Below are 17,623 nucleotides of genomic sequence, written 5' to 3' on the forward strand. Positions count from 1 at the left end.
AAATATTAATTTTTATAATACATTTTTTATAAATTAAAAAAAAGTATTATACAAAACGCCGGATGCTCTTCGTTACCGGATACAATACAATATTAGATTTATTGAGACAGTTAATAAAAAATTATTTGATGGGACACTACAATAGTTCAGGGCCATGCATTACGAAACAGGATGCTACGGAAAAGTGAAGAGACATAATAAGACTTGCAGTAGCCTTGAATCTCTTGGTTTTACTTTTCACCTCTTTGTTTAATTTGAATAAGACTAAGGGATTTTCTGTATTCAGTTGAGTCAGGAATCCAGCTAGTACTGGTGGAATCACTTCACACGAAGAAGAAAATTTCCGTTTAAAGTAATACAAATTTAGGATTGTTTTCTCAAAAATGTATCAAATGAGGAATTAATAACTTCAGGGGTTTCAAAAGCGAAAATAATATTCCTTGTTTCCATCCAACAGAGAATTAATTCATCCTTAAACAAGAATAAAACGAGTTAGCTAAGGGCATTGTTGATATTTTCGGGAGTTATTCTAATAACAATCAGTATTTTATCGCATACTTTATTGGTAGATTTTATTTAATTTACTAATTTGACTGAAAATATCACATAATGTATTCGTTTAATTTCAGACGCAGGAGGAACTGAGTAGACCATGCTTATTGGTAGAAGAATGAGTTCGTGGGAGTGGGAGCTTTAGAAAGCACAATCATAAAGGAGACTTGATGTGCAATGTTTGTTTCAATCTAAATAAACATTTACGTAAAGAACTTGCGTAAAGAACATTTACAACATAAGAACATAATTCATAAATAAATTATATTGTAAAACTTTTTATTTACCTAAAATATATTTTTACAATTATTTCAATAGCGAAATCATTATTTTTTTTTTAATTATCAAAATGTTTTTATTAAGAGTATTAATAATAGAATCTGCTAAAACAACAGAGATAAATAAGTATTAGTGGTCTTAGAATTTATCCATATCTAATGAAAAAAAACTATTCATATCTAATGAATAATGGAGAATAAAAATGTAAATTATAACAGGAGTACAAATTATAAAATAAATATGGAAGCAATGTGGCTCAGTGGTAGTAAGGTACTGTGCTACTAACTATAAAAAGGGGTTTGAATCCGGTTGTGACAGACAATTATTTATCAAACCTGAGTGTTCAGGAGCTTTTAAGTGGATAGCCTTAATTAGGGAAAAATCTTTTTTTAAAAACCCTTTTTGGCATTGGTTCCCAAACGTTTTTGTCCTAGCACCCCCTTTCCAGGAAAAATATTACTTAGCATCCCCTGGAAATTCATTTTTTTAAAATTTTAATAGCATTTTGTAGAAAATACATATGTATTCATGCTTCTACCATTTTCGTAAAATATAGCAAAGTGTAAATTAGAAACATTTAACTTTGAAATCATGAAACTATTTGTTGAACTCTGAAAACATTCGAAATCAACTTAAAGAGAAGGTTGAGCCTGGTGCCCTGCCACCAATGTGACAACTTATAGTTATTTATCCCCCCCCCCAAATGCACCTGTAGCCAACACCACCGCCCCTGAATCGCTTCAGCGCCCACTTTGGGAAACACTGATTTATGGGTTGTAGCAGGATAGAGTTATTTAATATGTAATATAAATAAAATAACTAATAATAAATAAGAAAATAGCATACAAGTGATATGTATAAACAAAAACATAAATCGATATAATAAAATAAAACAAAATAATTTTTATACAAGATTGAAAAAATTAAATTTAAATGAATAAAACGAATATACATTTGTGCCTATATACAATACTTACATTCAGACTCGGGAACTCCGAACCAATCTATACCGCCATTATGTGGGAGGCAAAGTAGGGCTCTTCAAGAGATCCTAGCAATTCGCTACCGGCAGCGCCACAGGTATTGACGGCTAGTGGAGACTGAGTGAAAGCAAATCAGGTATTAAAAAAAGGGGGGCAGTCATAAAAATAAATTATATTAAGAAGGAGCATCGGTGCTCCACACCTCGGTTTGGGAATTCGTGGGTCATCGCGCCTTGAGCTGAAGAATGACGAATATTAATTATTTTAACCACAGTAATGTGTCCCTTAGATCTTTGAATCTTGGCATTGGAGAAATTGAAGCTAAAATTGAGTGGATGTTTATTGGAGTCCAATAGATAATTTCCTAGGTAACCATTGCAAATAATCAAAAAGCCATAACCGCTAACCGAATAACAACAGCCGCGCACCCAATCCTCCTCCAACAAACCCAGGGTTCCCTATCTGCTACCTTAAAGATATGTTATATTTCTACCTTATAATTTCGTATACATTCAATACTTTGTCAGCTACATTAATAGTAACAGTTTATAAAATAAAATCGAAAGTATACATCTTAAAGCAACTTTAATTATGATCAAGAAGGCCTCAAAACTATTTTGGCTCAACGATCGGGTTTGAAAAGTTTCTTATATGGAAAAATAAAAGAAAGTGCTAAGCGCAGGCGCAGTTTTTGCTTATTTTTCAAGCTGATTTTATCTTTCTTGTTTTTTGCATATCGTGCGCGAAACGCTAATATGTTTATATGAATATCTCTGAATGGTTAGGTTCAAATAATTTTCATCAAATGTTTCTTTGATTTTATAGTACAAGAGCCCAAGAGGAGAAAAAAGGCAGTTATCTCACCCCAATTTTTTATTACTTTAATGAAAACTATGTATAATTAATAGTAAAAATTGATGAGTCTGCCAAGTATAGGTAGGGGGAATAAAACATGGCGGCTGTTTCAAGGCGTTAAAAAAAAAATTCATTCGGAGCTCCATATCTTAAAAAGTAGGAACAACAATAGAAAATCTAAGAGAAAGTCATTTAAAGAAGAGTGAATTTGCTAAAATATGAGCCATAAAGAGTTATTTACGTTAAATAGTTTTTAAAAAGGAACATTTCATAAAAATGTTCTATGGAACGTACTGAAAGATTAGTAGTTAGTGAATTTATATTGAAAAATCTATATCTCAAAAACCATTTGACGTATAGATGTCTATTAGCACTCAAATTAAAGCTAGTTTAATGAGCTATAAAGTATTTTATTATGTTTATCTTCGGAGGAGTAATAGTTTACATGAAATGTGCTAAAATAAATTGATTTATAGTTGTTCCGACAAATTTTCATTTGCCAAATTCATATTCATATGTGAATATCATAAAAACTACGTTATAAGTGCCATAAACTACTTTATAGAAAGTTAAATTTCCTTTATTTCGAGTGTTGGTAGACATACGTGCGTCTTATGGATCTAGTGATATTGGATTTTCTCAAAAATCCAACATTTTAAACGAACAACTAGAAATTAACATTTTGTGAGTTTATTTGTCAAATATCATAAAAACTACTACTCCTACACAGATAAGCATAATTAACTATTTTGTAGTAAATTTAACTAGCTTTAATTTGAGTGCTGACAGACATCTGTACGTGTAATGGTTTCTGAAATGAAGTGGCTCATAAATCAAAGTTATTCTCCGAACAACTATAAATCGATTTATTTTAGCAAATATCATGAATACTACTATTCCTACGAAGGTTAAGTTCATAAACGTTTTTATAGCCCATTATACTAGCTTTAATTTGAATGCTAATAGACATCTGTACGTCACACAGTACCTGAGATATAGAATTCTCAAAATAAATTAACTAACTATAATCTTTCAGTAGATTTTTAAGAAATTTTGCTTTTTAAAAGCTATACCTCGAAAACTATTGGACGTAAATAGCTCTATTAAGGCTAATATTTCTGCAAATTAATTCTTCTTTAAATAATGTTCTCTTAGATTTTCTAGTGGTAGTTTTTAAGATATAGAGCTCCGAATGAAAAAATAGTGTTTTTTAAGGTTTTGAAACAGCCGCCATTTTTTATTCCCCCTGCCTATACTTGGCAGACTCATCAATTTTGACTATTAATTATACATAGTTTTCATTAAAGTAATCAAAAATTGGGGTGAGATAACTGCCTTTTTTTCTTTCCGGCTCTTGTACTATTATACGTCCAAAAAACAAGAAAGAAATGATATTTCTTGCACAAATCTTATTTCCCTATTGAAAAGAATTGTAACCCAGTTCTACAGTAAATATGAACATTTCAATATTTCTGGAATAAAATGTGCCTCTCTAATAGTTATGTCTAAACATATAATAAAGACAAAAATGTGAAAAGGAATACTTTTGACAAGGCGATCTGAAAATCCACGACTTCAATTGACCCCATTAGAATGAGCTGCAACAATAATTATATTGAAAATACAAAGATCCATAAACTTAATATCGTTGGATTTTTTGATACATTCTAATTTAACTATCTTAAGCAACACTAATCTATGAGTATTTTGTTAAAAAATTATGAGTATAATTGTTTTGTTTTTTTTAATTCAAGTTGCTAATTGTAGTAGAAAACGTTGGCAAAAGATTTTTACTCTAACCTGAGTTCGGAAAAGAAACATGAGGACCATTGGCTGGTTGGAGTATGGATGATGCCTTCGCACCCTGAAGTATCTCTACTAAATCAGGACTAACAGAGGTTAGGAAACATTGTTTGAGAAAGTCTATGGCACGAATGCTACAAGAATAAAAAGGAAAATCTTTATAGAAACAAACTATTTTTGCCTTATTAAGAGTTCGCTGACATTTGTATCTTTATTAACTTCAATAACAAGTAATAATAATAACTCCTAAACTACTACTCCTACGATGATAAACATTATATACTATAAACTACTTTATAGTACTTTAAACAAGCTTTAATGTGAGTGCTAAATGACATCTGTATGTCCGATAACTTTTGAGATTTTTTTCTTCCTTGCTCCCAGAACGATTTGTCTCATTTAGTTAATAAAGAAATCTAGCTCCCCCCCACCATAAAAAAATCTAATAACTTTTGAGATTTTTTTTCTTCCTTGCTCCCCACATAGAGAACGATTTGTCTCATTTAGTTAATGAAGAAATCTATCTCCCCCCCCCTAAAAAAACCAATAACTTTTGAGATTCTTTTTCTTACTTGCTCCCCATATAGAGAACGATTTGTCTCATTTAGTTAATGAAGAAATCTAGCCCTCCCCCCCAAAACAAACCAATAACTTTTGAGATTCTTTTTCTTCCTTGCTCCCCACATAGAGAACAATTTGTCTCATTTAGTTAATGAAGAAATCTAGCCCCCCCCCCCAAAAAAAAATCGAATAACTTTTGAGATTTTTTTTCTTCCTTGCTCCCCACATAGAGAACGATTTATCTCATTTAGTTAATGAAGAAATCTATCCCCCCCCCCCAAAAAAAAACCTAATAACTTTTGAGATTTTTTTTCTTCCTTGCTCCCCACATAGAGAACGATTTATCTCATTTATCTAATGAAGAAATCTAGAAAAATCTCTTAGTTTATTAGGTGAATCATTTTTTTAAAGGCAATCCACAGTGAAGTAGGTGAACAATATTTACGTTTTGCAGGTATTTTGCAGGTTTTGCAGCTATCCCAAAACAATGTTTTCTCAGTTTCTAGCTCATTTGTTAGTTCTTAACAACTCTGTAATCAAAAAACGCGTGGATATAACTCGAAAAAATTTAAGATATTCAGAGATCTGTAAAAAAATTTAATGAAGTCTAGAGATGGTACGATTTAAAACTCTATTCAGTTGAAATGAACCATGTGTGGAATCATCTACCTAATAATGTGACTTTAACATTAAATGCCTCGACCGATTTATATACAGCTGATTAAAACTCCCTTTGTTGTGTTAAAATATTTGTACTATTTATGATCCAGTGAGACTTCCGATCCGCGGAACGGATTGGCCACGGGACACTGCGAGCCTTTGTTCTGAGCAAGCTTAAACCCTCTTCAAGTGGGTCAGCCAATGAATAATTCATATCGGCTGCGGTGGGAACAGGCTGTAATCTATCCACGAGCTAGAATCGCTCTTTGCTAATCTACATTATTTTCTCTGATTGCCTCGGTGGATTTATCCATGTCAACTTTTTAAGCATTCATCCTCAGGTGGATGTATCACATCAATTCTTAAACGGGCAACTGAGATTATTTCAAGTTGAATAGCTGAAAGCGGAAACAGTTTCAGGAGAAAATACTCATAGTTGTAGCACTCGTTGTAGAATGTTGCACTTCTCGCCATGATATAGCTCTACAATTTAGTTATAATAAGTTTTGTATTTTTTTTTACTCTATCATAGTTAGAGGCATCATAGCAGGGAAAGTTAATTTTTTAAAAAGGTACGTACTCCATGCGAAACCACATACTGAATCATGTAATGTTGTATTAACATTACAATGTGCTATAGTACTACACAAAAAATATTAAAAGAAAAGATAACAGAACGAAAAAAACAAAACAAGAATGAATATAGTATAAAATACAATAACTAAAATTATACAATTAGAACATGTGGTTAATAATTATTTACTACAATAGATAACAAGAATTAAATTATATGGATAGTAAGACTAAATAAATATAAATACAGTGCAGATGTGGGAATCAAATATTGAACTAGAACAAACACATTTGGGGTAAATCTATATTAGAGATGAAGTTCCGCCATAGGAAGGTTTAAAGCTAATGAAATTCCCCGATTGCTTTGGTAAAAGGTTTCGTTAACGTTATTGGTGTGTAGCTCAGAAAGTATACGATTTTTTTTCTCAGTTATAATATACCAATCGATTCTTCATCCATTCTCAATCGATTCATAAATATCACTGATTCCATTTAACCAAATTATATTCACAAACATTTGGCGTAGAGTAAAGCAGGCAGTTGGAGAGTTCTTTCTTTTAATTTACGGTTGCTCGATTTTAACATAAATGTTGCTGCATCATCTATGTAATATGTTATTCCAGTTTCCCACAACTTGAAGCACAATTAACGTTGTTGAGCTAGGCTGTTCACATACACACATACTATTTTGCGCTAATTGATTATTTGTACCCAAGAACGTGTATTTTTGCCGAAAATCCTTTTTTTAATTTTTATAATTTATTCATTGTTATATACACCTGTATAAAAATATATACAAGTAAATTTGCTGTTAGAGATAAAATGCCATGATACAAACATGTTGAGAATCTACCCATTGATAGAACTCCAATGAAATTTCTAGAGGAGAAGATATTGAGATCATCTTCTTTTCAGACACCTAGAGGGGTAATCAGGTAAGAGAAGCCAGGTCAGAAACAAGTGGGTAGAGAAGTTTATCATGGAAGGATTGGCATCTAGTTCTGGCCAAATCGGTTACATATGGAACATTGAGGTCCTGATGGATGACTTGGTTTGCGACAAAGTAGGGAGCATTAAGGATTTCACGAAGGATTTTGGACTAAGTATGGATATGAGAGGTATTCAATGGTTAGTGGAACCCCAAAGCTCAGCTCCGTATGTCCAGAAAGGCTTTATTGTAGTCATGAAGATTAATTTTTTTTAACGGATTGGAAGTTTCGACCGTTTGTCTAGTAAATGTTGTAGTAGTCCATATCGATGTGCAGTATCCTGTCTTTTCAGTCTTGTATGAGGATTCCAAGTTAGTCGTTTTCCAGATGTAGTCTAAGGTAGCGGATCTGTTCGACAGGGGTAAGATAAAAATTGTTAAAGGAGACTCTAGGGCAGTCGGTAGATTTACGTCGAAGTGTAAAAGTGATTTCATGGGAATTTTTTGGGATTTATTTTAATCCTCCAATTAAATTAACGGATTAGAAGTTCCGACCGTTTGTCTAGTAAATGTTGTAGTAGTTGGAATCTACGCGCAGTTTTCTGTCTTTTCAGTCTTGTATGAACCAAAAGCTCAAGTTAAAAAACTTTCAGGATCGCAATACTTCTTATTGTATAATCCAAATGTAAGTATGTGAAAGTCAAAATTGTCCGTCTACCTTATACTTCTGCCTAGACGTGTAATATTCCATCTGAGTGTATGATAGGAATCCAAATCAACTGGTGATTAGATGCAGGTACACCATGCTCTTATACCGAACTGGGATAGGATACACCCCTCCGACTGCAGCATAGCGCTGGAAACAAAGGTCATCAGGCACAGGCTGCTTTGCATATAGAACGTGCCCGCTGGAGCAACCTAATTCACTGTGTCACTGGCTCCCACTTCTTTAATAACCATCTTATTTCCATAATCATATGCATGCAGTACCAGGAAGGCCTAGGTTTTTCGTGGAATATTTAGTCCCTTCGTTGTACCATTTTTAAAACAATACTGCGATAGAAATTTTATATTTACGATGAAATAAGATAAATCAGACAAGAAAAAAGTAAAAACAAATTACTAATATATAAAAAGCAACATTTGCTTGTTTGTACTTTATGCACTGCTTACCATTCATCTAATTGTTTTGCTAAATGTTTAGGATTTTTTCGGGAAGAAAATATAGGCTGGCCCGATTCCATAAAAAATAGTTATCAACAAAATTAAGCATTTTTATTCCGCAGATTAAAAATATACTTTTTTTCATGGCCACTATATGCTAATCGATTTGTGTCATTCTGAACAACAAGAATCCATATCCATCTGCTGATCTTCACTAATATTTGTTTTCAGTTTTTTGTTTTTTTCAAGCTATTTGGGAAGGAAACTATCTGTATAGAATGACGATAGCATGGTAGGTTGCACTTGTGGTATGATGCATATAAGGATGGATTTTTTTTTAACTATTAAAAATATAATTTTAATTAGTTCAGTTTCATTATGAATATAATTTATAAGCTTACGAGCTCTACTCATTTTGAAATATTTTGAATCCTTTGTACACTTCTATTGTTTCACTTGCACGCTTCAAATGTACAGTTCATGCCTAAAACAATATCTTGTTAACAAATACGTACATGAAAATGGAATTCAGGTCAAACATATATTATTATTGCTATTATGCGATTTGTCTACATGGATATAGATATTTTATTCCTTTTAAAGTTTCCAAATCCACGACCCTATGTATCGTGCATTATTGTATAAAAAATAAACAAATAAAAAATAGGAATTCCTTGAAAATTAATCTAAATGAAACTTTGCTCCAAGCTTTCTTTCTACCTGATTTGAAACTTTCTCTAACTCGTTGCTAGAAATATTAGTTTGAGGAGCGAATGATTTTATTCATAACTTGTAGACCCACCAGTACTTCGCTAGTGCTAGATTTAGGGATGTATATAGATTAATTGAAAACAAATGAAAGTTTGATATAATGAGGTGTAGATAGTTGACCGTAGATTAATGATTGGAGAAGTTTGTCGGGGGGTGCGGTCAGCAAAGAATAACATTAGTAAACAAAACCATATTTATTTATTTTATGCCGAAGTTTCGACCTGAGTTTCAGGTCTTCATCAGGGATTATGGCGTAGAAGGTAGGCCTGCAACTGAAAGTTTGATATAAATTAATACAGTTAAAATTAAACCTTCATTATTATCTGTATTTATATACTGGATAATTGATTGTATTAATTGCTTATTGTATCCATTTAGTTTATAGGAGTAAAGAACAATATATAATTGTACATGGTAATAATATATAATTAAAATATATAGCGATAATATACAATAAAAATTGGTAGATAGTATATCTGTTGTCTCGACTCACTTTACTAACCAATTTCTATAAAATGTTTCATCTCTCATATTAATATTGGTCTAATAAGGATATACGAAGGCAATTAACTATCATTATAATATTTATTTCGAATGTTTGGTTGTCATAAAAAAGATTTCAAGTTATTATAAAAAATCAAGAAAATTTAAATAAAACCTGCCTGAATTGTACAATTTTTTTTTAAATATGAGTAAAAGTTCCATAGGCTGTATCTTTGCTAATAATTGTCGGAATTCAATGATTTTTGTTTTTTTCTGGAAATTTAATTACCATTCAAATAATATATTAAAAATATATATTACTTAACATATAGTTTTATATATTGTTAGGCTCAAATTTTCTATTTAAAAAAAAAAAAAAATAACACCAACACTGAACTGATCTTCACTATGCGTAAACATTTTTTATGGCTTTATAGACTGGACCATAGGAAACAAATTAAATAAATTATAACAGGAGATATAAGATAAAAGTTTGGAAAGTTTTTCTGTAATTTGAGCCAATATTTCACCATCATAATAGCAATTAATCTATTTTTTTTAAAATATTAATAGAAGGTTAAAAGAGTAGATTCAACTTTTCAACGGTTGTATTAAAGTAGAAATAAAATAAAATGGGGAGGAATCATGAACAATGGTCACCAAGAGAAACATATAAGGTGAACAAGTTCTAATTTTTAATATATTTGAAAATGGTTGTGAATGTTTCAGAATACGATAAAAACTAATATGATTTGCTTTTTTTTTTTTTTTTTTTTTTGCATAACCTTAAAATAATGTCATAATGAGGTGTAGATGGTTGACCGTAGATATTTATATAACCAATATTTATTTATGTTGTTCTTTACTGACCGCACTCCCCGACAAACTTCTCCAATCATTAAAATAATGTCTTTAATTGATTTTCTTTTTTTTAAAATAAGGTAAATGATATACTATCAATACGGTTAGGAATAAAAACGTAACTACAGTATACTATTATAGCAATAGATAAGTATAATAAAACAAGACAACACGTTTTCTTCCCTTCCTTCTCAACCTTTACAATTTTAAAAATTATTTTTTGGTTTAGTAATCGGTGTCAAGTACATATAATGTGTCAAGTTCTAATTTAATCAGATTCCATCAACTTCTAACAAACCAACCGTTTAATAGGAAAAAAATACATAGAATTATGAAGTTAACCTACATTTAACTACAATTATAGTTAATATAATTTTCTAAGCACGTTACAAATATATAATAAGGGAGTCAGTCAAATAAAACTATACAGTTGTTTTGGCGGGCTCAGTATAACATATTAATCAGATATCAAAAGGTTATCAGACGATTAGGCAATGCTCTACTATCCTTCAGACAGCTCTCGACCTCGCATAAATCCGTCATCACAATCGAGAAACAGATGTTTTAGTCTGTCGGAGATTGTGTCTGATAGTCTGGATATTTAGTTGGTCGAAGAAACTCAAATCACGAAGTCGCATTCTTATAAGAAATTTTAATCTAAAACTATATTATTTCGTTTTAGAAGTTTATTTTATTTTGCATGAAAGAGCGGAATAGCAGAGTGGGTAAGGCGCAAGCTACTAATTCCAAGGACCTGGATTCGAATCCAACTGAGAAACATAATTATTTATTCAGTTTTTGTAGATTTGAGTAAACCCTGTGGGTTAGGAGAGACATCTAGTATTAAAACGTGGGTACTCTCAATTGTGGAAAAATCTTGCAATTGATCGTGATCATAAATAAATCACCTCGTTGCAAAACCGTTGTTATAAAAATGGTACTTGCTCACATCGTACTGAACTCCTGACACATTCCTGGGTTGTAGCGATATATATTTTATTTTTTCATTTAATTTCCCTTATCTTTAACTATTCAAATTACCAAAACCCATAAAAACTATTTTTGTCTATGAAAACATGATTTCAGAACCCATGAAAAAGTATCATATTCTATTGGAAATTCCAGAGTGAGGTGCGCTAAAGTAAAACAGAAAACGATGTTTAAATTAAGAAAATTCCTCTTCCATTCTTGACAATCCTCCGAGGCACCTGAAAGGAAGATGGCCACGAGACCAGCTAATGTAAAATGTCATGAGAGTGCTACCAATGGGTAGTTTATCTACATGCCTGTAACACTCCAATTTAACTTAGATCAGATTTACTAAATGTATTATAATGTACAGTTGTAAATAGCAATAAATAAATATTTAAAAAAAAAATTATTATTAGAGGTTTACCAATGGGTAGTTTCTCTACATTCCTGTACCATATTATTCTGATTTTACATCAAGTTTATAAGATGTATTTTTATGTGAATACAGTTGTAAATAGCAATAAATAAATAATTATAAAAAAATTCTGTAGGTATCAATTTTATGTCGTACATAATGACAAAGTTTACACCATCTTAAAAATATGATTTTTAATTTCCATCCAAAGTCAAAGAAAATTTAGTCCGTTGAAGTTACTCCCATACCTTAAAGGAATTGTACATTTCCACAAGTCACATATGAGGCCTGGTAACCAATATGGACTATCCCACAATATGAATATTGATTGTATACCTAATTTTCTAGTAATAAAATTAATAATTTTTTTTTATCAACCATTCATAATATAAATCTTAAGAACTCTCTTTTGGAACTGGCCTGAAGCAGTTTGATAAATATATCTAAACTCTTCTACATAAAAGTTTAGTTGTTTTTTTATTTATTTCAGGTGAGTTAGTACACCCTCTGGTCTTCAACATCTTACATGACAAAACCAGATTATAATAATGATTAATCTAAAATATCAATAAAAACTATGTAAAACAATTATCAAACATAATTTAGTCTGCACCCTGCACCTATATTTAATTGTGTATTTATCTGTTCTGAGGTAATTAGAATATATACGGTTACCACCATTTCGACATTATAACCATTTGTATTATGATGTACAGTTGTAAATAGCAATAAAAAAAAATAAGAAAACTCTTAAAAGATACTAAATGCCAATGTCATGAATCGTTGATAATCAAATTAAAATTTCCGAAATTGTAGACGAAAGGTCCCCCTAACGTTGATGACATTAAAATTATAAAAACAAGGAGGAAGTTACACTGGCAGACTTTTTTTAAATTTAATATATAAATCTTCTTAATTTTTGAAATGTTTAATAGCTATATCATTATATTGGGTAATTACATTTTCCAGAAAAGTCCCTTTTACAACATAATCGCATGTTAAGGTGGCCTTCATAATACCATTTCATGGTTTTTGTCAATTCAATAATTTCCAAGCAATAACTAGGTGATGGGGCTCGCCTTCTTTTGGTATCGAGAATACACTAAAACTAAACTATAATTTAATTAGTAATCAATTTTTGCCATCATTGAGGTACTCAACAGCCGTAAGTTGACAAAAGTAGGAATTAAGATATTTTTACACATTCAGTTTATAATTTCTAACAGACACGAACACTGCCTAGTTGATCGGGTCGTTTTATATCGGTTCTTCGATGTCCTTTTATGAGTTATAGTAATGTAATATTTTGAAAAGATCGTAAATGATTCCTTGTATATTCCGTAGTATGGGAGAACAAAGATGAGTCATATATTAAAGTCGGAGGTGGGATGCATTTATAAATTAACAACTTTAAGCGCACAGTTCAATTTGAAGGCTGATAGCAAATGATTTAGTTTAGAAATTTTCGGTCGCACTAATTTTCATTCCTTTTTGATTTTCGCTGAAAATCTCAAATGCCTACTAAATATTACAATAAGGTAGGAAACATTCTTGGATAACTTGTTTTTTTATTTTTCAAGTTTAATGGAAGTTTCTTCTTCCTTTTTTTGAAATGAAAAAAAAAAACATATGTGTTGTTTTATCTGCCTTTGCATCTATATTTATTTTTTCAGATCCTCGATTATTATAACTGCCTTAAAAGGCAGTAGGGGATAAGACCGTGCCTTCTGGAACCTTACATCTGAGCGAAGAGGATTCGAAAGTTTTTCAGATACTTTGACTACTAATTATCACTTCAAAATGATTTGATGATTGAATATGAACGGGTTATGGTAGTGCAGATTGATTAATTGTTGACAAAGTATTAATTGTATCAAACTCAGCTATAAATACGTCTGTCGCCACTATACATATGGTAATTAGAAAATATAAAATACATGTATTAATGAAATATTCAACTAGAACATTTCCATTATTGCTTTGAAGTATTATCGGAGTTTTTTAGCGGCCAGGAGTTGGAAGCTTTTATCTTTTGACTGGGACACTAGCTCTCTTTTGTCCCCTATCAAATGGCGGAATTGCTGAAAGGCCATTGTTTCCTGATACAAGGAAGTGACAGTTGCTGATGATGGATAAGTTAGGAGGTGAAAAATGGATCAATGAGCAGCTATTGACAGTTTTCCACGGTTCCTTGACCTTCGCTGGTGGCCTAATGAAAGAAAATATTTACACTAGTACTCTTTTTGCTATTTGTTTTTATATATGTAAGGATAATTTTATATTTAAAGATCTTAACTAAAAATATGAGTAAAGGACCCCAAAAAATATTCTCTATAGAGGTATGTACATTTACGCTTTATTTAGCAGATAATCATATCTAAAGATATTCACTATCATTAATTATTAAGGTTATAATTAATGAATTAAAATGGTTCCAACTACATAATAATGAAAAGTAACCATCAACATATTAACTATTGTTCAATTTGATTACCTTCAGTATTAGAACAGGCATTATTATTAAAATATTTAGGCACAAGCGTAATGGCTTGCGTAGAATTTTCGTTTAATGTCACCCAAAACAAAAAAATCGGATAGTGTCAGATCTGGAGAGTGTGATAATATCGTAAAATCTTTCGATAATTAACGCTTGTATATTATTATAATAATAAAGCTACTCACACATGTACATGACTCCAATGTAAAAAAAAATTAATTCGAAGAAATGCTAAATTAAACGTCAATGTGACTTTACCTTCCACATCTGTGAGAGCTTCAGAATTTGGGGTCGGTCATATTCTGTTTACTGCTGATAAATAGTGAAAACTTTCTTCAAAAGATGTTTAGTCATGAGAATGGACTAACAATATTTGCATATTCGAGGTAGTAGTTTTCTGATCAGATGTGAATGCGTGAGCACAGATTAGCCTATTCCTAAGTGGGTTAGAGCAACTTCCTCCCTGTGCCTGCTATGGTTGGGTGTCGACCTTGGTTTTACTTAACTACGTAAGAATGGCGGTTCCTAGGCCAAGGAGTGTAACAGAGCAACGGCAGTTAGGCCACTCCTACTATGGAAGAAAGATGCCCATCATGTCTAAATGCTTAAAGTAATTCACATTGGACAACGTCAAATATTAATAATATTAAACATTCTAATGTTTACATTCCATCAATAAAGTAGTTGGGACACATGTTAATTTATTTATTATAACTAAAATAATTCAATGAGAATCATTAGAAACTCCTAAGCAAACCGTAGACGGACATATGATAACCTTCACAAGAAATTATTTTCTAGTTTTGAGATCCCAAATTCATATTTTAAGTTAGGATACTTAACCCTAGAACACACTCTACATTTGTTACTTCATAGATTCATCAAACATACATTTTCAGTTTTTTCCACAATCGTTAAATCATTATAAATTTACAGTATACAATAATTGATTGTATACCCCGTACAGAAATTAATTAAAATGATAAATATTTGTGTGTGTTACTAGGATAGTTGTGATGAAGAAAAAAATTAACAAACCAATAGTTTGCTTCTAGCTGAGTTGAATATACTTTAGAGAGCCAGTACAGTTAATATATTTTTAATTGATGACCCAGTATAATTAATTTAACTTTTATTAAATATAATTAATATAATTTATTTTATTAAATATAATTTAATTTAGCACTAAAATAAGTTATAAGAAATGTAATGGATACTGAAAAGGAGTTAACTTTAAATAGTAAAATACCTGTGCTTGGTTATGCCGATGATTTAGCATTATTGAGTGAGGACGAGTAAGCTATATAGCTAAATACTACGTTGATAAAATGTAGCAAGGAACTAGGTCTTGAAATAAATATTGATACAGGAGGAAATGCATTTCAATTGGTTTAAGAAAAGTTTAATTATTTAGGGTTAAAAAAACAAAATTGATAAGGAAATAAGAGCGAGGTTTAATGCTACAATTGCTAGTTATTTTACGATTTCGAATGTGCTTATCTCACACCTACTATGCAAGAACTTAAAATTTAAAATTTACAAAACTAATATCCTTCTTACAGTTCTTTGAAGATACGAAACGTGTGGTCTATTCCATTTAGAGACGAAGAGCGCCTTTTTTATAATAATATATTCAGAAAAAGATTCGTATCGAAAAAAGATGAGTTTATCACAGAACATAGTAGGATGTACAACAATGAATTGATGAAAAATCGTATAAATATAGCATTGGGGCAAATCAAATGGGCGTGAAGGTTTTAGAGCTTTGTAACCAAGAGATTCCTGAAATTATAATAAACACTAAATCAACGAGTAAATTTCTGATTTGGTAGATTGGCGTTTGTACGATCGTCGCTGGATTGATGAATGTAGACAGCGATTGGTGGTAACGGCATCGAATCTTCGGGTTCACTAAGCCCTTATTATCTATTTATTATACATATATAATATTACAACCCAAACTACAAACTACTAAAACCCATGGAGGTTCAGGGATGCAGTTCTTTGTAAGGAAGTTCTGTTACTAGCCCATTGGTTGTACAAGTAGGTGATTTGGTCAGAATCACGCTCGACCGCGAGATTTTTACCGAATTAAGGATACCCTCTTTATCGAGCTAGGTAAACCCCAGAGAGTTCATGAACCCATAAGAGTTCGAATTCACTTTATTCAGGCCAGTATTGCAACAATTTGAGAATTAAGACGAATGCCCAAATTTCACATCTCAATAGCTTAGAATTAAACACAGATATTGTTTTATATATGCCCTCCTATAGAACCTCTTCTTTAGCAAATCCTTCGTCATACGTGCAACCTCCCTCTGGAATTATCTTCCCATTTCCATTCGCCAGTCCTCATCCATTCTCTCCTTTAAACAACACCTATTCCTTCATTTATTGAATAACCAAACCTCCACATCTTTGTAATCAAATAAATAGGCAGTTATTGATTAACATTATAAACAGTAGTAAAGCCAACATACCAATGTAATTTTATTCTACTATCTGAAAATTTGTAAACGCTCGTCAGATAAAAATCTCACTATATGAACCTTGTAATTATTCTTAGGGGACATATGTCCCAGAATAAAGTTATTTTTTCATTTCATTTCATATTTCAATAACCCCTCGGAGACGATGATAAAACAATAGAATTGGTGTTTCAGTTTTTAAAATAAAAAGATTTACTGACAAAAATATAAAATTGAACGGGAAAAAATAATAAAAATTTAAAAAAAAAATGATAAAATAAATAAATAATCAAATTAAAAAATAATCATTTATATGCAAAATTAAATAAGGTATAAATGGCGTTAATGACCAATCATGTTTGGCGCCACTAAACAAACTTTATTCAGGTAGAGTACAGATACCTCCATCAATAATGAATGAGAAATATTTTGTTAGTACGGTTTTATCATGTTAACAAAATGGTTTTAAACAATAGAAGGGAAAAAAGTTCAAAATTTGGTTACAGGATGTCGTATACACTTCACAACATAGTTTATGGACAGTTGAAATAGTAATACTCGAGAGGTGAACGGAGACGTAGCGTAATTTGATGAGAGATGGCCTGTGATAGTTGCGGTTGTTAGAGCACGCCCGTAGTCACCGATCGTTAATTGGACATAGCTGTCAGGTGGTATGTTGTAGTAGACCGTGATCACTTCTGTCTTCATACTCTACCGTTAAACATGTTAAAGAAAACTAACAAGTTATAACCGAAGTTGGTAATAAAGTGCCGTGTGAGAAATATGTTAGTGATATAC

At 31.3% G+C, this 17,623-nt stretch overlaps 1 protein-coding gene across 2 annotated transcripts in view; it reads left to right on the forward strand.

The window, feature by feature from the left end:
- The window catches only part of LOC106682504 (digestive cysteine proteinase 2), a 7,296-nt gene extending 6,429 nt beyond the window's left edge, over positions 1-867 (forward strand). For both annotated transcript variants that reach the window (XM_014423398.3, XM_014423400.3), the window contains exon 4: positions 630-867. In XM_014423398.3, coding sequence (XP_014278884.1) covers positions 630-674 — 45 coding nt within the window. In that variant the 3' untranslated portion in view covers positions 675-867. The remainder of the gene's footprint in view (positions 1-629) is intronic.
- The last annotated feature ends 16,756 nt before the right edge of the window (positions 868-17,623 follow it).

This window comes from Halyomorpha halys, unplaced genomic scaffold, assembly GCF_000696795.3.
Source record: "Halyomorpha halys isolate HHAL.00 unplaced genomic scaffold, Hhal_1.1 Scaffold418.1, whole genome shotgun sequence".
In the NCBI taxonomy this organism is placed as follows: Eukaryota; Metazoa; Arthropoda; class Insecta; order Hemiptera; family Pentatomidae; genus Halyomorpha; species Halyomorpha halys.